General features: G+C 38.6%; 1 protein-coding gene across 1 annotated transcript in view; it reads right to left on the reverse strand.

The window, feature by feature from the left end:
* ESR2 (estrogen receptor 2) overlaps nucleotides 1-27,574 on the reverse strand; it is a gene marked incomplete at its 5' end in the record, with an annotated part of 66,866 nt that overhangs the window by 26,506 nt on the left and 12,786 nt on the right. Inside the window, 3 exons of the mRNA XM_083351133.1 lie at nucleotides 4,169-4,302; nucleotides 5,034-5,172; nucleotides 14,863-15,162. Of these exons, the coding sequence (XP_083207259.1) occupies nucleotides 4,169-4,302; nucleotides 5,034-5,172; nucleotides 14,863-15,162 (573 nt within the window). The remainder of the gene's footprint in view (nucleotides 1-4,168; nucleotides 4,303-5,033; nucleotides 5,173-14,862; nucleotides 15,163-27,574) is intronic.

Below are 27,574 nucleotides of genomic sequence, written 5' to 3' on the forward strand. Positions count from 1 at the left end.
TTTCTGATATTCCCAATTGTCTATTAAATATAAAATACACAGTTTGCACCATAACACAAAATACATTATTTGCATCATAGCTCCACATAATGTGATTTGCATTGTTTTATAAAAATGTTACATTACACAAAGACATTAATTGCCACAAATTAATGTAACTGTCTAACATAGATAGATGCAAAAAATATCCATAATGGGGGTGGTGGAGGAAATGACTGGACAGAAATCTGATCCACTACATGTGAAGTCCACTAAATAGGGATCTCTTAAATCAGAGATAAAATTTACAGATTCTTCCAAATCTCCCTGCTAATTCCAGCCAGATCAATTTCTTCCTGGTTAGCTGGCAACCCTAGTTATATAAACATGCATGAGTTGGAAAGGCTGCCTTTTGATGTGCTGATAGCTGAGATGGTTGCCCTTTCCAGGGTGAAAAGTGAGAACCAATGAGAAGAAAGAAATGGGCAAGAGAATGACCTCAGTCACTCAATTTATAGGTATCACTTTTGCAGTCAGCTCTACAGATTGGCAGTTTTCCAGGAAAGTAAAATGAAGTGTTAAATGTTTAGCTTGTTTAGTAGCTGTGAGGTCAGTTAGACCTACACTGGCATTTCAGACACTGAGTTGCAAAGATGGAGAAGTTATCTAAAGCTATTCAAAACAGGAGTTGGCACACTGCTATGGATTTTCAACAGAAGTTTGTATTCTTCTGTCTTTAATTCACATACATACAGATACAGCAAATGCAGACGCTATTTATGTTGCCAGTGGAATTGCTCCATTCAAATTGGTTTAATGCTGATGCCCAAATTGGTTTAATGATGATTTACAGGTCAGTTGGGGGAAATGTACTATTTCTATCATTCATCTCTCTCTCTCTCTCTCTCTCTCTCTCTCTCTCTCTCTCTCTCTCTCTCTCTCTCTCTCTCTCTCTCTCTCTCTCTCTGTGTGTGTGTGTGTGTCTCTCTCTCTAATATATCTCTCTCTCTGTCTGTCTGTCTGTCTGCCTGCCTCTCTCTCTCTCTCTCTCTCTCCATCTCTCTCTCTCTCTACACACACACACACACACACACACACACACACACAATCTATCATCTATCATCTATCTCTGCCTGCCTGCCTGCTTAGCTAGCTAGCTAGCTAGCTAACTATCTACCATCTATAAAATCACTCAACTATTTATGCAAAAGTATCTCAAATTTCCACTTCATTTTTAGTGGTCATATTTATCTAGAAACTTAATATTTGAATAAATCTTCAAAGAATTTATTCACTACCTCTTGACAGAGTCTCCTATTGCCACCTTGGCCATTTAAACTAACCATGTGAGACAGGAATTCAATCCACAGAAACATTAATTTACCTTCCTCTGCACCCAAAAGGCTGGATGACATCTACACCGCCATATAATGAGGTCCAACAGTCCAGGTGGGGATGCAGCTGTGCAGCAAGGAGGATAGTACAAGAGCATTTCTCCCAGCTAATCCCTATCTCCAGGGTCTTCTGAATTATAATCTCTACCCTGGTGGGACACCTCCTTTCCCCTTTCCCTAACCCACAAAATTTAAAAAAAAACCCAAAACAATAACATTTCAGGAGATTTCAGAAACTCATGAGCTTTCAGTAATTTAACATTTTTCTATTAGATTTAATATATTTTTAGAATTCTGTGGATGCTATTATGAGAGTGTGTTGTGCATACAATGGCATCTGCAGGCACTGTAAATGACACTTTGCTCAGTCTAGCCAAAAGTCTAGCTGTTTATTTCATGCTAAGAATTAGCAGGATATCACACTTCCAAAGTCCACCAAATTGTTGCTGAATGTTGGCAGTATGTTCTGGGAGACTGAAGTTTTCAAAAAGCTGGGTCGTTGGCCACATGTGGCTCACAAAATACAATTACCTATTCCTCATTTGCAGTTGTATAGATTTGGGGGAGAGTGGGACGGGGTTAGGAAGGAGATCCTTTGGTTATTTATCAACACATGCTTGTTTATTCTTGGTAGCAAGATCTGAGAGAAGACATTATTTCTTCTTTTCAAAAAAAATCCAACAAAAAGAATATCATAAAATATCTATCAAGTAGAAAAGTTGCTGTTCTTAATGTGTTGTATCTGCTTACAAATCATAGACTAAGGTGTACATTTCAGAATGCATGAACATTAAGATTTAATTACTTTAAACGATTTAATACATATTAATACAACTGTATAAATTTAAGTCATATTTATATTGTATTGATATCAGAACAGTAGATCATTTTTAATAAAATATTTGATTTATGAGTCACAATGTACGTTGTACAACTCTCATTGATAAAAAAAAATCTAGATGTCGTAAGACCAAATGATCATACTGATAAAAAACACAGCAAAAATAAATATTTTATGTATTTATTACATACATACATTTATTCTATGTATGTAAAATCGGGAGAAAAAAAACACCAGATTAAAAAGAAAGCTGTTTTGTGGCCAATCAATCAACCAGCCAACAACCAAACAACTAACCATATTTTACAGCCTGGCACCCTTTCCAGGATACCAGGCTGTGACTTTAAGTCACACAGTTCCTACTATGGTAATTAGCATAACTGGTAATTCTGCCTTATTTTTTACTTTCCAACTCTATTTTGTTCAGACCAGTTCAGGGGCCTCTTGGAACAAAGTTTTGGTAGCTTGCTGATATGCCATCAAGGATTTTATTTCTTGGCTTCTTTGCATTTGTTAACAGTTTCAAAAAAAGATTTAACTACTCTTGCAACTGTCCCATCAGAAGATATATATTTACTAACTGCCCCTCCAATACACATTGTTTATTCATTTATAGTTCACGTTTCTACACTGCCCATCTCCCTCAAGGATCATATGGATTGTGTGTATACAGGGAGAAAGAATGTTAGAAAAGCTTATGCTTCTACTCTTTGTGAAGAAAGATAGAACTGTTGTTGAAAACACAGAGCAGTGGCAGGTGGGTAGGATAATAAACACAGTGATTAAGTAGAAGAAATGAGCATTGATTGGCTGTTTTACACCAATGCTCATCTATTTCCCTTCTTTGGAATCCTTGGAAAATCCAGTTCATCTTGCAAAATATGGTATGCAATTGGAGAGACAATACAGAAACAAACAATCATGAGACCAAGCCAAGAAGGCAAGCAGTCATCATGAAATCAGCATAGCAGCATTTATGTGCAGTTCATAAATAGCAGCATACAGTATGGAAAGGCTTTAAGAATTTGCAACTCTGCTTACTTTGCAGCATATATTCATTTTGTCACTCTTTATTTCCTTCTCAGTATAGTTGCTTATTCAACCTTTTCTTTGCCCATTACATTGTTCCTCCATACACACTGAAGTGTCCAAGACAAAATGCTTTAGAGCAAAACAATAGTTTACAACATCCTAAAAATACTAAGGGTGATTATTTTCAATCAAGTTAGCTGAGCTAATCAGCTAAATTAACTAAACAGTTGTTAAGAAAATAACTCTTAAAATACTGATACCCAGTGTACATTTTAAATAGAAAAACAGTGTCTCACCTGAATGCCTCATTCAAGATAATGCCATAATTAATTATAAGAGTAAGCCAAAAGAAATATCATATTCATAATTCAGACACCGTTTAAAAGTTTATAAAGTTCACCTACTTTCAACAAGAGCTATCTAAAAGTTTCCTAAAATAAAATTTGAAAATTTGAATACAGATATGTTTTCAAAGCTTTTAGAAGCATTTCTACCAGATAGGCACTTGAGTTCAATTCTGATGATTAGTTTCTCAAGCACAATTGTATCTATCACTGATTCATATGCTTGTTGGGTTGATGAAGTAACTTGCTCAATTGGATCATCTTGTATCTGGGGGTCAATCAAAGGAATAGCCCCCAGAGATTGTGGAGAAACACTGATCTAGAATATACAAACATAATTCCATAGAAACAGCTAGGAAAACAACTGGTCGCACACTCGCAATCATGCAGAATGGCACAATATAGTGACCTTGGTCTTAGGTATAAAACCATTATAATATAAGGAACGGAAAAGCACTTCGGATGTTTTTATTTCATTCATGTTAACAGCTCTTGTGTCCTTTGAATTTTTCCTACCACAAGCCAACTTTTTGTCACAATAATAAGCACAGCTTGACATGACTGAAACTTCTACTCACTGGAATTGAGAAGAATCATCGCCTTGACACAGAGATATTCTTTGTGCTGCAATTTCAGCTCTCGGAGCCTTGAAGTTGTTGCCAAGAGCATGTCAAATATTTCCAAAATTCCTTCTACACATTTTCCCTCTTCCCTAATTTGAAAATAGTCAGAGGATTACTTGACATACAAAGCATGCTTTCCATCAATATACTGCATTTTATTCCAACATACATCATATTTGGCCTGTATTCTGTGATTCATAGTTTACGTACACTGTATGTATTTTAAGCATTAAATGTAAGGGTTCAACACAAAATTCTTATCTTTATTTTATAAAAGGTAAAATCATACCTTCATTACAATCTACTTCACGATCATATTCTTTTAACTTTCTTGCTTCCAACAGTTTCTTTTTCTGTCTTGCTGCTCTGATGCTTAAAACCTCCTTCTAAAATAACTATATTTTGTTCAGCCTAACATCCCACACATATTTCCAGAATGACCAAAAATTCCAGCCTTGTTTTGACTAGTGAAATCACAACTGTGCCCCCCATACAGTTTCTTGCAATCTGAAAAAGCAGTAGTTAAAAAATCGTTTGTGGCTATAAAAAGATTGCCCAGCCTAGCACTAGACTGGTACAAAATACTTTCTAGAGCCTTTCCAACTGAAAACTTGTTAAGGAATTGGTAACGCTTCTTTTAATATCCTTGCCAGTAAATCTGCAGAAGAGAATGGGCAGGGGTGAACTGAATGTTAACTATGCTAGTTCATGCAGGAGAAAATATTTGGGCCGTCCTGAATTGGGTTTGTTTGCTAATGCATTTTCATTCAAATTGTAACTTCCAAACATACGTGCAAGTCCAACAATACTTAATTCTCACCTGTCAAGCACAAGATCTGGTGCAAATATGAGCTTCCCTGGGTGATCAATGGATCTCCACATTAGACCCACCATTAATACTTCCAACCAACAGCTTTCCAAAAGCCTTACTTGATCATATAGACTCAGCTCTATGAAGCCTTTAAAAGAAGGAGGAAAGGAAAGGAGAAGGCATACTTACATCATGAATAACCAAATATACACTCCTTTCCTGTCCCTAGAACAATATAAATTATTAAAAATTCAAAGTTATCTTCTTGATTCACTTGAAATTAGAAAATCTATGACCTCAATTCTTAGAGGTTTGTCAACTGTTGATTCCAAGTGATGGACCCTTCCTTCCTTCAATTACTATCTATACTGGGTGGCACACATATGGATTTTGGCTTTATCAATGTGATTTATTAATAAATAAATACTGTACATACTGGATACCCATTCTAAAGGGTTCTACCAGACATGTTAAGATTTTGTAAAAAAAAAATACCTGAAGAACAAATGTAAAGATAAACCAACCATAGCTGCAATCACCTTTACCCCCAAGGGCTGAAAGGACCACCAGGTCTTTAACAATTTCCTAAGTGACATAATGGATATCGATGGGGTGTGTGTTATAGTTCCAGACAATAAGGATCCTGGGTCCCAAAGGGTAACATTGTTTAACTGATGGAACATATTTAAAGTATATTGTTTTTTATTAAGTCAATCTTCTATATACTTTAAAATGCTAAGGTATTTATGGGGACAATGTAAGAAGTGAACCACAAAACTATTTGATCCTACATCTATGACCTGAATAGGTATTTCCCTATTTTGCCTTCATTTCCCGTTTTTTTCCTGCAGCTCAACTGATATTTCATGTATTTTAGAATCCACATGAATCAGATTAATTATCCTTTGAGGGAATCTTCAACACTTTCTTCTGCATTTAATTTGCAATTTTGTATGCTCTTCTAATGCTCCCATTTCAGTTCCAGACTAATATGTACTTAGCTCCCTGAATTTATTACTAAATGAAATAGGTAGATGATGATGGATAAAGAAACCAATTGCTTATCTAAACGTTCTTTCTTAGGAACATGAAGGGTGAATGCCTTTAATAAATTTAATGGTAGACTATTTTTGTATTTTCAATCTGCAGACAATAATAGCAACAAAGTCTCCCTTTTGTATAATGCTGCACTTCACCACATTTTTAGGTCATAAACAAAGACAGAAATAATAGAAGGAGATACTACTACTACTACTACTACTACTACTACTAATAATAATAATAATAATAATAATAATAATAATAATAATAATAATAATAATAATAATAATGGGAACTATGTCCAAAAACTTTGCAAAATACATCAAGAAATTGCAGCTTCCTGCAATAACTCCAGCAAAGCTACAAAAAACTGCGCTACTTGGAACATCTTACATTTTAAGGAGATACCTGGTTGATATCTAGGATGCTGGCAGCAACCCGTGTCAACCATTAGTGCCAGTCAATTTGAGTGTTCAGTTGACTGAGTTTCATGTTTTATGAATAAAAGCATAATAATAATAATAATAATAATAATAATAATAATAATAATAATAATAATAATAATAATAATGACGATGATGATGGAAGTCATCTAGTCCAACCCCCTGCTCAGGCAGGAAACCCTATATCATTTTGAACAAATGGCTGTCCAGTCTCTTCTTAAAAACTTCCAGTGTTGAAGCATTCAAAGCTTCTGGAGGCAGGTTATAAACCACAATACTGCAGATTAGGAAAAGATCTTCCCCAAATCTCAGCAGAACAGCAGAGCTGTTAGCTCAGACATGTCAAACACAAGGGCCAGGGGCCGGATCCGGCCCATGAAGTGGTTTCATGTGGCCCGCAAACCCATCCTGGAAACAGTGAGGGAACAGCCCCTGCTGCATTGGCCCCGCCCACTAGGTACGCACTGGGGAGGTATCACCCTTTGTGAGGAATGAAGAAATGCACCATTGCCTGGAAGTGGCCAGCACATGGCCCTGGCTACTTCGGGCAGGCTAGGGGCTGGGCAGCATTGCACTTCTCTTCAGATTCATGCCACCAGGCTCAGCCTCTCAGCACTGTGAGGAGAGCACCCCGCTCCCTGCCAAAAGCAGGCAGGCTGGGGGCTGGGCAGCATTGGGCATGTAACATCGACTCTCATGCTGCTCATGGCAACCCCTCCCCCTGAGCCCACCAAGCCAGATATGTGAAGTAGGTGAGGGCCATGTGCTGGCCACTTCCAGGCGATGGTGCATTTCTTCATTCCTCATGAAGGATGACACCTCCCCAGCTGCGTTTCTTGCCTGTTTTTCTCCCTCCCTCATCTCAAATATTTTCCCACCACTCGAAGGAAGGAAGGAAGAAAGGAAGGAAGGAAGGAAGGAAGGAAGGAAGGAAGGAAGGAAGGAAGGAAGGAAGAAAGAAAGGAGAGGGAGGGTCTGAGGGAAGGCCTGCCTTAGTCCTTTCCTGCTGCCCTTTCACCATCCCCTTGCCCCCTCCTCCTGGCCTATCCTGGGGGTCTCCCATCCAATTGCTAAGGAAGCTTTGGATACAAAGCCAGGTCTCTTCACGTGGAGAGGTAGTAGGCCTCCCTCTTAACTTTGCCCTCATACCCATCATAAGCAACCTGGCTAAGGAGATCAAGCACAGCAGCAGCAGCCTTGAGGAGGTAAGTGCAGCTGGGCACCCCCTTGGGGAAGTGGGGCTGGGCTTAGTTCAGCGGGTGCTTGAGGGCTGGGCTGGGCATTTGACCTCTGTGGCACCATCCAGCCCCCCCACATGGCCTGAGAGGAACAGTGAGGCTCCTCCAGTGAACCATGCCTTGGCACTTGCCCTGGTCCCATCTCCTTCTGCCACAGACCCTCAGATCTGTCCCACTCCTGCCCAGGCCCCCATAGGTACCCTTGATGCGAATGATGTAGAGCTGGCCATGCCCACCCAATAGGCCACATGCACTCCAGCCATGCCCACCCAGTAGGCCATGCCCACCCTGGCCACACCCACCTGGCCCCCCAAGGACAATCACAATGCTGATGCGGCCCTCAATGAAATTGAGTTTAACATCCCTGCATTAGCTATTTATTTATTTGTTTCTTTATTAATTTATATGTCACCGTCTTGTTGTCCAAAGCACTTCCAGTTTTAAGTCTGGATGAATCTTCACACAACACTCTTCTTACAAACTAGAGATGAATAACCTTTTTAAACTAAACAATGAATGTCCTCTTTGAATACAGTGTCAAGGTAAAGGTGTTAGTTTTAAATAAAATAAAATTTAATAAATTCAATGCAAGAGTATAATTGTTGATAGCCACATGTTTAGTAGTTTTAATATTTTATCTCAATAACATTTATAATTTAGTGGCTAGGTTTTAGAGATTTTGAGGGCTACATATCTTAATATGTGCAGTATCGGTTTTTTAATATGATCACACTTCTATTCTGCCTTCTAACTTTCTCGCACCACACATGTATCCTACAATATACATACAGAATGCCAATTTGATTATACAGATTGAATTTAGATAGTGTTTCTCCTGAGAGTCAGATTAATAAGGAAAACAGGACACTCTGAAACAAAAGAAACAATACTGATGAAGACAAATGTTTGTAAAAAAAGAGGTTTGGAGGCTTAGTCATATCTGTGGTAGACCTATGAAAATCAGTAGAACTTCAGTTAGTCATGGTTACATTAAGCCACATTTATTTCAAAGTGCTGTTCTAAATATGAATATGTTTGGATCCAAGTTAGAGGGTTGTTTTTTTAAAGTGGGAGGGAAAAAATAACAAGTGCATTTACTACAAAAATGGATTGAATTGGAAGGGCAGCAGAATTACACACTTTTTACCTCCATCACCGTGAGTGACAAAATAAGCAGGAACAGTAATAAAAAGTGAAAATGAATTCATTTCCCAGCTGAAATGCGAATGTCTAGAATTTTCCAATGATCAAAGTAAAATTACTATCATCGGACCGCCATTCAGGACATCAATACCTCCAAATTTCATTTAAGACTTTTAATGAAAAGGCAGTAGGCAACTGACTACTGTATTGTTTTTGTGCAAAGTAAGTCCTTCATTATTATTATTATTATTTTTAAAAAACATATATTTTGTTTTTCAGTTGCAAAATATTTTTTATTTAAAAAACATTTAGGGAAAAATTTAGTTAAATTTTGTTAACTGTGCTCAAACTGAAAACTGAAAAGGGGATCACATAATCTTGGGATACAGCAACAGTCATAAAAATGAACCAGTTGCCAAGCATCTGTATTTGGTTCACATGATCATGGGGGTGCTGCAAAGTTTGTAACTTGGAAAAATGGTCATAAATCACATTTTTCAGTGCCACTGTAACTTTGAATGGTCACCAAACAAATTGTTATAAGTGGAGGACTACCTGTAGATGCAGAAACTGTGTAGCCACCTGTCATGATGCTTTAATAGGAACCTATTTTCTGAGCAGAAGGTTGGAGCTGATGGCCTAAAGCAGACATGTCAAACACAAGGCCCGGGGGCCGGATCCGGCCCGCAAAGTGGTTTCATGTGGCCCGTGAAGCCATCCTGGAAACAGTGAGGGAACCGCCCCCACTGCCTTGGCCCTGGCCCAGAGACCCTCCTTCTGCCAGAGACCCTCAGATCTGTCCCACTCCTGCCCAGGCCCCCATAGGCACCCTTGATGAGAACGATGTAGAGCTGGCCACGCCCACCCAGTAGGCCATACACACTTTAGCCACGCCCACCCAGTAGGCCACGCCCACCCTGGCCATACCCACCCGGGCCCCTGAGGGCAACTGCAATGCTGATGCAGCCCTCAATGAAATTGAGTTTGACACCCCTGGCCTAAAGGCCTTTCTTAACTTTTGATTTTATAAAGCCACTGTTCTTTAGTAGAGTTTTTAATTATTCAGTCTGAGCTACCACAGTTCTAGCTATTTTGACTTCATTACTTGAACGTCGAATTAAACCTTGCTGACAACATACAGTCAAAATGGTCCAAACCATATTTAAATGGGAGCCATCTGCAGATACAAGATATGCCCAGGATCTGCAAACAGAATGACGATAAGTCTTAAAGAAAAAGAATATGACTTCCACTAAAGTTAACCCGGTCTTGTTAATAATTGCTGGTAAATAAGGGCTTCAGATTTATGTATCCATATATGATGCCAGCAATAACTAACATGGAGTTTCCATTTAATCATCCCCAAAGATCTCATGATTTAAAAGTTGTGTCTAATTCGGGGTCTTTTTTGTTTCTTCCTTATCCCTTACCATACTTTTAATATTGTTACAACAAAAAGAAATAAAAATACCTTATTTTTAAGGTACTATTTAGCCATAGCTATTTTTCTCATAGAGCTAGGATTATTTCTACTTTAAAAATGTAAAAAAAAACAACCCATCAAATTAGCTAACCAGGGTTTTCTAAGCAAACTAGGAAACAGGACCAGTCATAGCGGATCAATTGAAAATAATATTCTTTATAGAGGAGAAGAAAATCTTAAACGTTGGGTAAAGTATATAGTTAAAAGATTAGATTATTATTAGATTAGATTATTAGATTATTTCCTCACACTGGGAAGCCACTGCTATCTAAAGATAGCAATAGAGAAATCCAAGTTTTTAATACAAATGGGTAAAAATCTTTTCAAAACAGGAAATTGGGTTCTAAGTGTAATGTTGTTTTTTTAAAAAAAAAAAAACCTCAGGGACCCCCAAGTTGCCTACTTGGAACAAAAAGGACCAAATATATCACCAATTCAGTGGTGAGAAAAGAAAGATTTTACACTTAGGCAAATGCACAGGTGTAGAATAGTTGGTATCTGGCTCCACAGCAGTAACTGAAAGGGATCTAGGAGTCCTGGTGGACAACCACTTACCTATGCTGCAGCTGCCAAAAAAGCAGATGTAGACATAGGTTGCATCAACAGAGGGAAAGTATCACAATCACCTGAAGTATTAGTGCTGCTATAGACTGCCTTGATAAGACCCTATTTGGAATACTGCGTCCAGTAGTGGGATTCAGCCAGTTCATACCACTTTGGCAAAACCGGTAGCTAATTTTTTGTTGCCCAGGCCCAGAATGGACTTCCAGAAATGGCATCCACGCAGAGAACCAGTTGTTCACATATTTGAATCCCACCACTGACTGCATCCAGTTCTAATCACCATGATACAAAAAAGATGTTGAGACTCTAGAAAGAATGCAGAATAGAACAACAAAGATTATTAGGGGACTAGAGTCTGGAGTCTAAAACATATGATCAGTGGTTGCAGGAACTGGATATAGGTAGTCCTCAACTTACAACAGTTCCTTTAGTGACCATTCAAAGTTACGATGGCACTGAAAAATCTGACTTATGACTGTTTTTCACATTTACGACCTTTGCAGCATCCCCAAGGTTACGTGATCAAAATTCAGATTAGGAACGCTTGGCAAGTGATTCATATTTATGACCATTGCTGTGTCCCAAGATCATGTGATCACCTGATTAGCAAAGTCAATGGGAAAGGCAGATTCACTTAACAACTGAATTACTTACTAACTTATCAACTGCAGATATTCACTTACAAGTAAGGCAGGAAAGGTCATAAAATGGGGCAAAGGTCACTTAATAAATGTTTCACTTAACAACAGAAATTTTGGGTCAGTTGTGATCGTTATTTAAGGACTACCTGTATGCTTAGTCTAATGAAAAGAAGGACTGAGTTGACATGATAGCAGTCTTCCAATAATTGAAAGGCTGACACAAAGAAGAGGGAGACAACCTATTCTCTAAAGCATCTCAGGGAAGATAAGAAGTAATATATGTAAACTTATCAAGGAGAGATTCAACTAGAACCAAGGAGAAATTTCCTAATAGTGAAACAATTGATCAGTAGAATGCTTGCCTTCTGAAACTGGAGGTTTCTAAAAAGAAATTGGCCAGCCATTTGTCCAGAATGATATAGGTTTTCCTGCTTGGGCAGGGCAATGGACTCAAAGACCTCCAAAATCCCTTTCAATTCTGTTAATATCAATACAAGTTGTTATACTGTGAAACTTCAGAACAGATTCTAGAGTTTCTATGTTGATGATGTTTCCAAACCTGTACGGGTAGGTGACAAGCAACTGCCACAATCCTCAAGGACTAAAAAACAGGACTCTAGATTCTGCAAGAGAAAGATTCCACTCTGCCCTGAAATGAAGAAAAGCTGAGAGACAGGGATTGGATACTCCCTACTGAATGGCATTGAAGAGGCAATTTATTAGCTGAACAGCCTATCAAGAGAAGCATGCTGGCTTCCTATGGTACACACTTTTGATGTCATGACAAGGTCCCCAAGACATTTTAAGGCTACTTCTTAGAGATGCATGTGGGACCAAATGGCATAGTTAAGCACAATACTGAAGATGTTGCAAGGGCCTTTAAGGCACTGGGAGCATAAGTAGAATTTCTCCAGTCTACTTATTAAAAGATCAGCCAGGAAAAGTGAGGAAAATACTTGAAGTGAAGGAGTAGATGAGATTATTGAGCCAAGCATTCTGACTAGAGAATTATGGGAATTGAAGTCCACATATCTTAAAGTTGCTAAGATTGAGAGATACTGCTTTAGAGAACACAATCAAGATTCAGGACAATCTTGACAAACTTATACTTTAGGCAAAGTCTAACAAGATTAAATTTCCACAGTGATAAATGCAAAATCTATTTGCACTGGGGTGGGTGGGGTGGGGGTAATCATAGGTATGACTATAAAGGGAAGCAATACAAAAAATCACCACCAGATGGATTCATAGCTGGCTGACAGGCCGTACTCAGTGTGTGGTCCTGCATCTACATGGAAGGAGGTGTGTAGTGGGGTGCCCCAGGGCTCTGTTCTGGGTCCAGTGCTCTTCAACATCTTCATCAACAATTTGGATGAGGGGACAGATGGGGAACTCATCAAATTTGCAGACGACACCAAGCTGGCAGGAATAGCCAATACTCCAGAAGACAGGCTTAAGATACAGGAGGATCTGGACAGACTCAAACACTGGGCACTATCTAAGAAAATGAAATTCAATTGTGAAAAAAGTAAGGTTCTACATTTAGGCAGGAAAAATCAAATGCACAGGTATAGTATAGGTGGTACCTTGCTCAATAGCAGCAACTGTGAGAGAGATCTTGGTGTCCTAGTGGACAATGACTTCAATATGAGCCAGCAGTGTGCTGCAGCTGCCAAAAAAGCCAACACAGTGCTAGGCTGCATTAACAGAGGGATAGAATCAAGATCGCGTGAAGTACTAATACCACTTTACAATGCCTTGGTAAGGCCACACCTGGAATACTGCATCCAGTTTTGGTCACCACGATGTAAAAAAGATGTCGAGACTCTAGAAAGAGTACAGAGAAGAGCAACAAAGATGATTGGGGGACTGAAGGCTAAAACATATAGGGAACGGTTGCTGGAATTGGGTCTGCGTAGTTTAATGAAGAGAAGGGTGAAGGGTGACATGATAGCAGTGTTCCAATATCTCAGGGGCTGCCACAAAAAAGAGGGAGTTAAGCTATTCTCCAAAGCACCTGAAAGCAGGACAAGAAGCAACGGATGGAAACTAGTCAAGGAGAGAAGCAACCTAGAACTAAGGAGAAACTTCCTGATAGTTAGAACAATTAACCAGTGGAACAACCTGCCTCCAGAAGTGGTGAATGCTCCAACACTGGAAGTTTTTAAGAAGAGACTGGAGAGCCACTTGTCTGAAATGGTATAGGGTTTCCTGCCTGAGCAGGGGGTTGAACTAGATGACCTCCAAGGTCCCTTCAAACTTCTTCTTCTTCTTCTTCTTCTGATGATGATGATGATGATGATGATGATGATGATGATGATGATCTGGGTGACTCACAAGCTGAATATTAGCCATAATGTGATGCAGTTGCAAAAACAGCAGGTGTAGTCCTATACTGCATCAGCACAAATATAATGTTGAATCAAAAGAAGTCCTTGTTCCTCTTTATTCTGCTTTAATTAGGCTGCACCTAGAATATTTCATTCAGGAGACATAGTAGTGTCTTCAAATATTTGAAGAGTTTCATATAGAACAGGATTCCCCAACCTGTCTGACTTTGCAGACTGGCAGTGGGGAGGGAATGGGTCCGTGTGAGTAGCAGGCATGAGCACACACAGCTCCATTTGCTTGAATGGCAGACACACGTGCCTGCCACTCATGCAAATGGAACTTGAGTGCAGGCATGAAGTCACTGTTCATGCGAGAGGGGATGGAAACACACCCGCCCGCCACTTCTAAGGCTTGGTTCCGAATGATTCAGTAATGGGCCACAGCCCAGGGGTTGGGGACCCTTGATATAGAACATGGTCCAGAATTTTTCAGAGTTGGTCCAGAAGATAGGGCAAGAAAAGAAACAGTAGTTGTGAATTATAAGACAATAAATTTGGTTGAACTTGAGGGAAAAAAGCTGGACAGTAAAAGCTGTTCAAACATTGAACAGCCTGTCTTGGAAGCTGGTCATTCACCTGCACTGGGAAAGTTTAAATATGCTTTATAATTTTGTCAGAGATGTCATAGTAGCATATGCCTATACTGGGCTGTGGATTAGACTACTATAGATGGTTTCCTTAATCCTGTGAAATCTTATGTTCTGTGATTCTACTTTTGTTCCACAACAATGGCCTTACCAAGGTTGTATTACCAAATAACAATGCAATGTTTCATATGCTTTTCTTGTAGGCCCTAAGGTTTGTTTAAAAAAATATATTTTTGTCAATACTTATTTTTTTAAATGTCATTTAGCACAAGCTCCACTCTAAACATAGGAGTTTTCAAATTCCTTACCAGGGATCTTTTTCGCCCAACCAATCATATGGACCAATTCTTTGTCTGCAAGTTTCGTCAAGGACATCATCATGGAAGCTTCTGTAAATGGCCTGTTGGGGCGACTCACCAACACATTTGGTGGTTCAGCTTCAAGTAATATGGAGACAAACTGTTCTGGGCTTAGCACATTGCCCAATGCTTCTTTCGCTTGGATTATATTGTCATTATTCTTTTTCCCTTTGCCTACACAATGCACCAAATCTTCTGGATTGCGATGACGGCGAATGATACGATACCCACAACGCTCTCTTCTTGAACCTGTAATTTTGAAAAATAATTGACCTAATTTAATATTCCTGTAACTCAGTCACTATATTAATTATACATGGGTACCTAAAAGGTATGAGTTGATTGCCAATTTTCCAAAGGTGTACCAGATCCATGTTGGAAAATTTCCAGTTTAGTTTGCACACATCTAATCCCTATACCCAGATCAGAGCATTGTGTGATATTCAGTTCAACTAGCAAAACTATAGCAAATATTAACAAAAAATGTTTTATTGTTTTAATATTCTTATGATATACATTGTTTTATCATTTTAGAATTGTAAGCTGTTGGTTGGGTTGGGCAGCTATAGAAATTGAATGAGTGAATGACTAAATATATATAAAAGTAGGGAAATTGAAATAAAACACTAATAGTCTATTCTGTACCATGAAGTAAACAATTTAGTGATGGGGATGATATATCCATCTATCTAAAAACAAAGCAACATTTTTGCATCAAATATATCATCCAAGGATTTCTAGTAACATGGCAGTCAAAAATAAAAACAGTAAAAAATAAAATAGGTGTTAATCTTATTGGAGGCTTATTGTTGCTTCTTATTTGGGGGGCTTTGGAAGCTATTGAAAGAGGACTTGGGGACTAAATCTGGGGCATAGGATATTATCAAGATCCTTATTGTAGACTTTGATACTCTAGTATGATACATTTTTATCATCAGAAAAGAGCCCTGGCAACAAGAGAGGAGCTGATTGGAATCAGGATCCTGGGTAGATGGTAGGAAGCCAAGCAATTGATTTGGCTCTAAATCAACTATTTTCTGAATTCTGGACAAACAACATCCATATAAAGGGTCTGCATGATGCAGAAAGATGCTGCAAATTTGCTAGAGTGAAGGCACAATGTAGGTCTAGTTTGGCATAATGAAATCTTAATTTAATGACACTGTATCCAGAGAACAAAGCGCTCAATTTCCCAGATCTGTGCCATTCTCCCATAATTAGTCTGTCCTAGTATAGCAGATCCCACAAAAGGACTATTCTACACACAGACCCCACCTCCTCCCCAGCAGTTGATCAACAACTGTATTATTAAAAAATATTATCAAACTTTTTTCTTAATCCTGAAACTTGTTAACTAGATACACAATTATCTGTCTCTGGGGGTCTCTATGTTTCTCTCTGTCTCTATCTCCATCTCTGTCTGTCTGTCTGTCTGTCTGTCTGTCTGTCTCTCTCTCTCTCTCTCTCTCTCTCACACACACACACACACACACACAGAGAGAGAGAGAGAGAGAGAGAGAGAGAGAGAGAGAGAGAGAGAGAGAGAGAGAGAGAGAGAGAGAAACACACATATTCTGAAATTGGATCTGATTCTTCAAATACCTGCTTGTATGTTTCTACTGCCTTTTATATGTTCAATCCAAAAAGTTCCCAACTACCAAAGTTTTCATGGCTTAATCGAGCTAAATTTACAGATACCACCACAGTCTCTGTCTTGGCATTTAAAGCTACCCATAAATACAATAGAAATGGAATCAACTCAAACATAGTTTATCTGCCTTTCTAAGAACAGTGACTCACTTTGCAAATACTGTATGGTGTAGCCAGAAAACTAGCTGCTGATCTGACTATGGACAGCAAACAAATATTTCCTGGCATCCACATGGAGCTCAGCAGGAATTTCCACCCAAGACATTTACTCTGATTCAAACAGTGTGTAGCCATAGACCATTCCTCATATCTTCCTCAGCCTTGTTTGGAACTGTATCCATGAAGCAGCTCTCTGTGAAGCCTGGGGGAGGGGGTGGTGGGTGTTGTTAAATGGAAGCTGAAGTGGAATTTCAAACACAACAGCCCTACATTTTTAAGATTCTCAGTCAGGGACATTGTTGCTGCTGTGCACACTGGAAAAGAGAAGAAGGGCAGATTTAAAGGCAGAGAAATATGAGGGGATCATAGCCTTTGCTTCACTTTCCTGTGGTCCACTATCTTCTGGCCTGCAACTACCTAGTCACAGCACTTAGAACTGTTACTGAAAGAAAGTTTAAGTACCCCTCCTGCCCATGTGCTACTCTATTCAAAAGACAAAAAGGAAAGTATAAAGTACAGATACGTATATGAACAGAACAATAATTGCATTGCTGATTTACTTCTGAGACAAGCATTTGAGGAAAGAAAGCTACTCCTACTGTAAAGTTCTGCAGCTGAAATTTAGTAGCGGATTCTTACCTACAAACATTGAGAACAATTAAGTAGTGCAACAGCTTTCCTTCAGAAGTTGTGGATGCTCCATCACTGGAGGCTTTTAAGAAGAGACTGGGCAGCCATTTGTCTGGAATGGTATAGAGGGTCTCCTGCTAGAGCAGGCGGGGCGGGGGTGGTTTTGGGGCACTTGGACTCTAAAAGGTTCGCCATCACTGATGTAGGGCATTTTAAAGACAGGCTAGGTAGTTTACGCTTCACTTGTTTTCCTTCCTGCCCAACAAGGAAGGGAAACTATTCCTCCATCCTCCTTAAGATGAGGCTGAGGCTGAGACCAGGAAGAAGGCAAGTTTTGGCAATTGGTTAGAATGGTAGGTTTAACTACTGTATCTGATAAAGCTCACTTTGGTTTACACAAATGTTTTGCAAGCTTGTTCAAAACCACCCCAGTTATCAGATGATAATCAACTGACATTTTTAGGCTCTTTTGAGGGAGAGATCTAATGCTATTCCAGAAAAGTGGTGAACCCATATTCATTGTTGTTGTTAGTTGCGAAGTAGTGTCCGACCCATCACGACCCCATGGACAACGTTCCTCCAGGCCTTCCTGTCCTCTACCATCTTCTGGAGTCCATTTAAGCTCACGCCTACTGCTTCAGTGACTCCATCCAGCCACCTCATTCTCTGTCGTCCCATTCTTCTCTTGCCCTCAACCTTTTCCAGCATTAGGCTCTTTTCCAGTGAGTCCTTCCTTCTCATTAGGTGGCCAAAGTATTTGTGTTTCAACTTCAGAATCTGGCCTTCTAAAGAGCAGTCAGGGTTGATCTCCTCTAGGACTGATCGGTTTGATTGCCTTGCAATCCAAGGGACTCGCAGGAGTCTTCTCCATCACCATAGTTCAAAGTACTCAATTCTTTGGTGCTCAGCCTTTCTTATGATCCAACTTTCACAGCCCTACATTGCAACTGGGAAGACCATAGCCTTGACTATACATACTTTTGTTGACAGGGTGATGTCTCTGCTTTTTAGTGTGCTGTCTAGATTTGCCATGGCTTTCCTCCCAAGGAGCAAGCGTCTTTTAATTTCTTGGCTGCAGTCCCTGTCTACCTCCATTTCTTCCCCATCTATTTGCCAGGAACTCAGAGGGCCAGATGCCATGATCTTGGTTTTCTTAATGTTCAAGTTTTAAGCCAACTTTTGCACTCTCCTTCTTCACCCGCAACAAGAGGCTCTTTAGTTCCTCTTCACTTTTTGCCATTAGAGTGGTATCATCTGTATATCTTAGGTTGTTGATATTTCTCCCTCCCACAGAGAGGGCCTCCTCAGGGTTGCCACCGGTCAGAGAATGTCGACTGGTGGCCCCCAGGGGGAGATCCTTCTCTGTGGGCGCCCCGGAGCTATGGAACCAGCTACCGGTTGAGCTCCGGACGGCGCCCGACCTTCGCTCCTTTCGCCGCGAGCTAAAAACATACTTTTTTGAACAAGCTGGCCTGGCCTGATGAGGGGATTGGGGGGGGGTTTGCTATTGTTATTTTACTAGGTTTTATAGATGTATTTTAGTATGTGGGCATTTATTTAATCTAGTTTTAACTTTTGTAATTTGTATTTTTATTCTTGCCCTGTTCACCGCCCTGAGTCCTTCGGGAGAAGGGCGGTATAGAAATATTATTAAATAAATAAATAAATAAATCTTAATTCCAACTTTTGATTCATCTAGCCCTGCCTGTCTCATGATGTGCTCTGCATATAAGTTAAATAGGCAGGGTGACAGTATACAGCCTTGCCAGACTCATTTCCCAATTTTGAACCAATCAGTGGTTCTGTGTCCAGTTCTCACTGTTGCTCCTTGACCCGCATATAAGTTTCTCAAGAGACAAATAAGATGATCTGGTACTCCCATCTCTTTAAGAACTTGCCACAGATGATCCACACAGTTGATCCATACAATCAAATGCTTTAGCATAGTCAATGAAGCAGAAGTTTTTCTGGAACTCCCTAGCTTTGTCCATGATCCAGCGTATGTTGGATATTTGATTTCTAGTTCCTCTGCCTCTTCAAAACCCATATTCAATTGCAGCCTAAACAACAGCTGACAAGAATGGGAGAATTGCCTTGTGATACAGTCAAAAGAGAACTGTGTCTCTTTCCTACTTCATTAGGTCAGCTGAATCACAGACTGATCCAAATTCACTCAGATCAACTTGGAGAGCTGGCAAACATATGAAGAACCTAGTTTGAAATAACTAGACTCTTTTTCTAGAAAATGGCCTTGCTAGAGAATCCTTATGGAATGGACAAGAAGCAACGTTTCCATGCCAGTCTAAAGTTGCCAAGATCTGCCAATCTAATTTCATACCCTCAAATTCTATGTGAAAACACAGCCAACAGAATACCTAGCAGATTGTGTCAGATTGCATCTTCAGCGAAACCTGTGTCAGGATAAGGAGGATAAATTAACCTTATCCAGGTAACAAACACTTAAATGTTAGATACAGATTGAATGGCTCTGAGACTCTAGATATGTTTGTAAGAGAATGGCCTGTACATAGCCCATGCATATGAGTCTTAAATCAGTAATCTGACTGGAACAAAGTATAAAGGGGAAGGAACACAGAATTTTTAATTATTATTTTGTGTATGTGTGCCTTTGTGACAGTTTTTGACCCCTGGTGACTACCTAGACTAATCCCTGCAATTTTCATGGCAAGGTTTTGGGAACATAGTTCGTTATTAAGAGCTGTGGTGGCATAGTGGTTAGACTGAAATATTGCAGGTTGACTCTGCTCACTACTAGGAGTTCAATCCTGACCGGCTCAAGGTTGACCCAGTCTTCCATCATTTCAAGGTCAGTAAAATGAGACTCAGATTGTTGAGGACAATATGCTGACCCTGTAAACAGCTTAGAGAGGGCTGTAAAGCACTATGAAGCAGTATATAAATCTAAGTGCTATTGCTGTTGCTATTGTCTCTTTCCTAGAGCTGAGAGAGTGGCTGGCCTAAAACCACCTGTCTGGCTCCATGCCTAAGGCAGGTCTAAAACTCACAGTCTCCCAATTGATGACTTACCATTACACCAAACTGGCTCATAGATCATATATGCAATTTCCATAATTATGGAATAAAACTAATTTTAGTACACTGTCAACTTAATGATAAATTTGTACAAGGCTTTGCTGCCCAAAAGAAATAAATGTAAATGTGGAACTTGTACAGTCTGACCCAAGGGATCAGCTTAACTTCTGAAACACAAAGAACAACCTGAGCCATGCTGACCACAACATTCTTATCCTCTCTGCCAACTAGGGCAGAGGTGACACAGTTGGCCTTCATTTGCTAAGAGATGACAGAGATAGGAGGGAACATCTCTCCACTTCCAGCTACAGGGGGTCGATAAGGATGCTGGGCCACAATTTGGATTTAATGCTGATCCTGAACAGCCAATAGGCTTCTCTATATTTTAGTCTTCTTCCACTCTGGTCCTCTCCTGCTGTACTGGATTATAGTCCTTATCAATTCCAGACAGCATAGACCACAGTATCCAGAAATTATAGCCTGATGCATCTTGACGGTGTCAGTTTGGCAAAGGCTACCATGTATGGTTCTCCTGATAGTTTAAATGTTCTTTTCTTTTTTATCACACCTTGCCATTTTAAATTTTACAAAGCAAGGGGGAAAAGTCTCTTAGTCCAAATCCAACAGAAAACCTAGGAAACCGCACTCTCAGATAGAAAGAATAATGCAGAAATTATTACTCAGAAATCAAGCACAACAAAACATCACTGAAATCTTATCTACTTAAAAACTGAGGACACTGTGTTTCTGGGAATAGACAAATTTGCCAAAAAAATTTGTTTCTCAATATCTTGTTCCAGCTTTGAATTTATTTCATCCCATATCCAGATCAATATGTACATGTTAAGGAAACTCACATGGATTTTTCGGTAAACTGTTCTCTAATACTTTCATTTGTGTATCATTTTATTACTTGAAAAATATAAAACAATATTTGGGAAAATGCAATTTTCCACACTGTTCTGCAGTCTTGTTTGTATACAAATTCACAAAAACAGAATTCAGAAGAATGGTTTGCAACAATCCAGCCCACTATGCACCCTCACCCTCATAACAGAGATGACACTTATTACAGCTGTTTGCATACCTCAGTCCATATTCCCTTTCTTTCCGAAACACAAAGAAAACCCATGTTCCACAATTATTAGTTTCAAACTTCCTTCTAGAACAGTAATAACCAGAAATTAAGCCCTTTTTAAACTGAAAATGAAAATTAATAAGATCCTAAGAGATGCAATAGAATGATAAAAGCATCTGCAAAAATATATCACTTTCAGTCCAAACCCTAGCTCACGCTCATCAAAAGATATTAATAGCTAGCAATTTTATGAGTATTAATCTCTTTTCCATGTAAAAATTCAAACTGTAAGAATTTTTTTTAATTGTTGGTTCTCTGGTATGATTTTTTTCATTTCATAAGTTCTAAACCTAGGTGGTATTTATTTAGCTAAAGAAACTTGTAGTGGAAACATTCACATGATTAAAGGTAAAGGTAAAGGTTCCCCTGCACATGCATGCTAGTCGTTTCCAACTCTAGGAGCTGGTGCTCATCTCCGTTTCAAAGCCAAAGAGCCAGCACTTGTCTGAGGACATCTCTGTGGTCATGTGGCCAGCATGACTAGACTCCAAGGGTGTACGCAACGCTGTTACCTTTCCCACCGTAGTGGTCCCTATTTTTCTACTTGCATTTTACGTGCTTTCGAACTGCTAGGTTGGCAGAAGCTGGGACGAGTAACAGGCGCTCACTCTGTTATGCGGCACTCGGGATTTGACCCACCAAACTGCCGACCTTCTGATCAACAAGCTTAGCGTCCTAACCCACTGAGCCACCGCGTCCCTTTCCACATGATTACAACATGCAAAAAAAGAAAACCCTTGGCAGCATGTATAAAATGGTTGCTTATTAAATAATTAATAGAACTTAAACTATTCTGGAATATATTATGCTGCCAAACCATGATGCATATTAAATAATATTCCTGTCGTTTTGACAGTCAAATGCAGTCATTATGAAGAAATGAATGGACGCATACCTACACATGTAGACACTGACATATATAAGAAATCAGTGCCTAATTCATTTGCACATACTGTATTGCCATCCTCATCAATAAAAATAGGAAAAACAGAAACACTAATTGCATTGTGCAGAGTTAGCAGAAATGGTCTCATCAAATTACTGGTTTGTCTATCCCACTATCCTAGTGGGTGAAAGACTCTCTGTGTTCCTTCTTTGTACTTTAATCCAAGCTTCTGCAAATGTTGCCTTCCATATGAGACCAGACTCCTGATTATACTCAATGGGGACTAATTATGAAAACTGAAGTTTCTCAAATACTGATAGCACAAAATCGGGAAAGGCAGTTGAAAACTGCCTAAGGTGTCGCAGTGGGAGGAAAGCTAATTGACAGTAAGAAGAAAAAGAGATATCATTCCACAAGACTAAAAAAATTATTATTTGGATTTAAAGTTATTCTTAAACCTGGGGGGGGAGACACACACACATATCCACCCCAAAATTAAAGCGATATTCCATGCCCCCTCAGCTTTCCTCTACCTAATCTAGATGCCTTAAAAATGGATATTATATAGGCAAAAAGAGGAATTACCTCCTCTCTTCCTGAATAAATGGTTCTGTCCATCCTGGCTCAATTGGGAATCAATATCAAAAAGTTGGCAAAAGAGATTCAGCAGCTGAAGCACTGGGACTCCACATCCTCTCAGCTCTTCCAGCAATGCAAGAAGAGCCCCCAGCCAGCGCTGAAAAAAGTAAGACAAGTTGTGGGGGAAAAATACCCGGAGTTCTGGAGGACAAATTTGAGAAGACACCTGCCTTAGTTTCTCAAGGCCTCTAAATAAATGTATTGTCTCTTCCTTATACCTTACTTTGAATCTGAGGCACTAGGTTTATTTTCTTTTTTCAATGTTGTATTGATTTTATTCCTCTCCTACCCATATTCAAAATTGTGAATTATTGTCAAGGTCCCAGTTTTAACTTTCAGGAATCCGCTGGTGTGACAAAAGTTCTCAAGAAGAAACTACTTTCACATTATTTTTCCCAAATTATTCTCAATACAAAACCAAATTGCAGAATTTAGCCCAATAAAAACATATATTCTTTAGATGATAGTCTACTTCAATCTCTAATCTTCCATTTCAGAGCAGACATTACAATTTATGAATCAACAGAAGGATTCCTGGTAGTGACTTTACTCCCCATACACATGGGGCCATAGGACACATCCTCAAAGTGTGCATAATTGTTAAAAATTCAAATCCATTCTGGTGTTCTCAATGTGTCCACTGATTCATACATTAACAGCCAGCACATATAGTCATTTTAATTGTTGATAGAGTATAATTCGTATCTATGAAGAAAGTTGTTTCACTAACCTTAGGGATAGCAATGCAGAGTTGGTTGATGATTGATTTCCTGCATTGTGCAAAATCAAGTTTGCTTAACTATGTTTACTGAAAAAGCCCACTTGGCTGAGTGGCTGCATCTTACTCAGTCAGAAAGCCTGGTTCCAAACTACAATGACTGCATTCATTTATGGAAGACAAACCAAATGAATCACATTATGGTTATGCAGCAGGATATGTGAACTCAGTCTGTATCCTGTTGTGTCCTTCTCACATTCTGAAGAAATGGAACTAGGTCCTGTGAGAAGAAACTTCTTCAGCGCCCCTGTCCACATTGTCTCACTATTATTCATGATCACAACATTAAATTGTTTTTCACTATCGCAACATTAGATTGGTGTGTGTTTTTCTAACAAGACTCAGGCAAGCTGCAAAAATTTAACAATCTCCCACCAATATCTTTCTGGAGAAAACAAATAACTGACTACTTAAAAACAATAAATCCTTTGCTCCATATTAAATTTTAGACAGTCTCATCACCACCAAAAAGGCTCAAGGTTTTCAATGCCCTTTCCAATTCAGACTGAGATCCATAACCAGTTTGGCCCATGATCCTTCCAGAAACACAGACAAGGATTTCTCAAAGAAAGTAACTAAGCTTCCTTTCGAAAGCGATAACATTTTTGTGCCAGTCCCATTTGCCATTTTTCACATAACACTCAAGCTACTTTCATTGACAGAACCATGGACCTCCTGCCATAGTCCTTTGGCACACTAGCATTCCACTGCCAATTTCCATTTTCAAGAGCGAAAGCATAATTTCAGCCAGTACAGGGCATATTGGTGATTTACAACTATTAAGCCTTAAAAGAATACTGTGCATTAGATCTATTTAAATCTTCAATGGAAGCAATCACTGGTCCTGTTTCGCCTGTTCTCAAATCTAAAATTATTCATTCCATTTTCTGTTTAAATATTTGATCATAGGTTCTCAGACTATTATATATTTTTTTTCCTTATTACTGACGAGAAAAAAAGCAGTGAGATGTTCTAGGGACATATTACAGAGCTACATTTTCAGATGGATTAATGAACACCAGATCCTTATTTTTTAATTATTTCTTTTAGGTATAAACATACAAGCAAAATACAGTGTAGGAGTCACCTTGTGGTGAGATGGGCAGAAAATAAATTTAATAAAGAATAATAAAAATAAGCAAATAGGCACCAATTGCAGACATTAAAACTGCTGAAGCTGGACCAAATATCTAAAGCAGGAATTCTCAACCATGGCAACTTTAAGATATGTGGACTTCAACTCCCCATGTTGGAGAATCCTGGTAGCTGAAGTCCATATGTCTTAAAGTTGCCAAGGTTGGGAAACCTGATCCAAAGTATGGATCTTGCAGGTCATCAAAATGCTTCTAGTCCCTCTTACATGTCTAGCCTCTCTTACCTGTCTGTCTCCTAATTTTCTATTTCCTAATTCACATTGAGGCAACACTGTGTTCTTCTACATTTTTGCAAATAGAGAAGAATCACTTTCTGAAGTCAGAGGTGATATGTAATTCAGTGATAAACAAGAAAGTATATCTATGAGTAGCAAAGATTCACTCAACAAACCTAACACTTGTATTCAGATCTAGCCTTTTCTCCAAAGAAGGGTGCTACCTTTTTATTTTATTTCTTTATTTGTCAAAGAAAATTCAAACAAAGAAAACAAGAAAATCAAAATTTGACAGGGATGACAGGAAGAATTGAAATTGTACAGAGATCAGCCTTCTCCAAATAGGCCAGCTGAGGATGATGGAAACTGTATTCGAACACATCAGGGGGGTATCCAGTTGGGAAAGTGACTAATATCCTCCTTTCGACTTTCTCTTCCTCTTCCATCATCTTCATCATCTCATGAAGGTACTATTATTTCTCAGTTTTATTATGATTCATATCTTCTCAAAAGGAACCACATGGTGTTATAGGCCCTATATTTGGATTTTTTTAGTTTACTTTGGTTATCTGTGGAAAATGTGAGATCACTATAAGATCTCAGAATGGACAGTGAAATTCTAAATTTAGTCAATGGAATTTTATTCTTGGAAAAACACATATTTTATATTTCTTCAACAATGATCAATGCTCAGCCATTGACTAAATACCCAGTCATAAATGTCACATATGGGTTGGTGAACTGCTGTGTTGTTTTGATTGAGATTGAAATTGTAATGAAACCTAACCAAACCATGGTGGATAAGTATGAGATTCATACCTTCATGATTGTGGGGCAGAAAATAGTTCTTACTTCACACCCCATCTCAGTGTATTGTTAATGCTGATTTATTTTAAATTAACAGATGCATGTTGAACAATAGAAAGTTTTCCTTTTAAGTGATCAGGGTAAGCATTCGGTCCCTTCTGCTTTTGAGATATGCTTATTTTTATCTAAGCAACCTAAAATCAAGGCTGACATACTACTGTACAGTTGCCTGCAAATAATCTGCATTGTTAAAATGAGAGAGTTTAGTTTTGATTTAAATATACTGTATGTATGTATATTCCATTTTCCTCTCCCAGACTCCTAATTAGTAAGATACTGTTTTCTTCATGGAAAACAGATTAAAAGACTGAAAACTTCATCTACAGTAGAAAAGCACATTGTTAATATTATTTTTCTTTTAAAAAATTGCCTTCCTTTCTGTTACTCAGAAGTTTAGGAAAGCATTCTTGTATTTTGAAAAAATACAAACCTTCTCTCTCAAATGATTTCTTGTATACATATATGAATAAAGTAAAAATGAATGTATGTATATTCAAAATGCATATTTACAACCAGAATATTTAAATCTTGAGTGATTAAAAGTCACAGGAAATGTTTTGATCTGAGTTTAGGAATAATTTAATATTTTTAATAATTTAATTTAAATAATTTAATATTTTTTTCTTCAAAGCCTACCAGGGTTTTGCAAGAATTAGCAATTTAGATATGTAATATAATAAACTAGAATATTTGACAAGCACTACATATATTCAGATGTTGTGCTGGATTACAACTACCATGTTCTCCAGCCAGTCATTTGAACAGGTACCAGTTTGGGCTGAAGAGTATAGTAGTTAACAGAGTAATTAAACAGAATGAAGGTTGTACACTTAAAAATTCATTGTACACTTGGTTACTTGTGCTTGGGGTTTTTTGGGGTTTTTTTGTTTATTAACAAGAGAATAAGCATTGGAAGATACCTTGCAATTCATCACTTAAGTTCTTCATTTTATTATGGTTTCAAATATCTATACATTTTCAACATTTCAAAAAGTGGTTTGCACATAAACATTTTGTGTTAAGTAATAGCAGATCATTGGCTGCTATTGACGCCATGACCAGGATGTAATCAAAGCTGAAATGAAAATATAATTCAAAATTGCAAGGAAAAGAATACAAAAATAAGTCATTTAAAAGTTGTACTATCTTCATGCCTATTCTGGAAAGATAAAAGATTCTCACTCTTATTGCTTTATGAAGGAATCCTTTGGATATGCTAAATAGTTCCTTCTCCCCACCAACCAATGAACTCATAGTTCCTAAGTACGTACATTCTGTACACATTTATATATGGACAGTTTCATTATTGTGCCAGGCCACCAGTGACAGTATCAAGTAGCTTCTGGAGGAAAATATAGGACAGGATAGGAATATCATACTATTACTAAAGCAGTTGGGAAAATGCTTTTTAGCTACTACTCAGAGACTCTATTCCCTGCAAAGATTTAGCCTGGGTACAAAAAAATGTAAAAATGTCCATTCCCCAAAAAT

The sequence above is a fragment of the Vipera ursinii genome, assembly GCF_947247035.1.
Source record: "Vipera ursinii genome assembly, chromosome: 1".
NCBI classification, from domain to species: Eukaryota; Metazoa; Chordata; class Lepidosauria; order Squamata; family Viperidae; genus Vipera; species Vipera ursinii.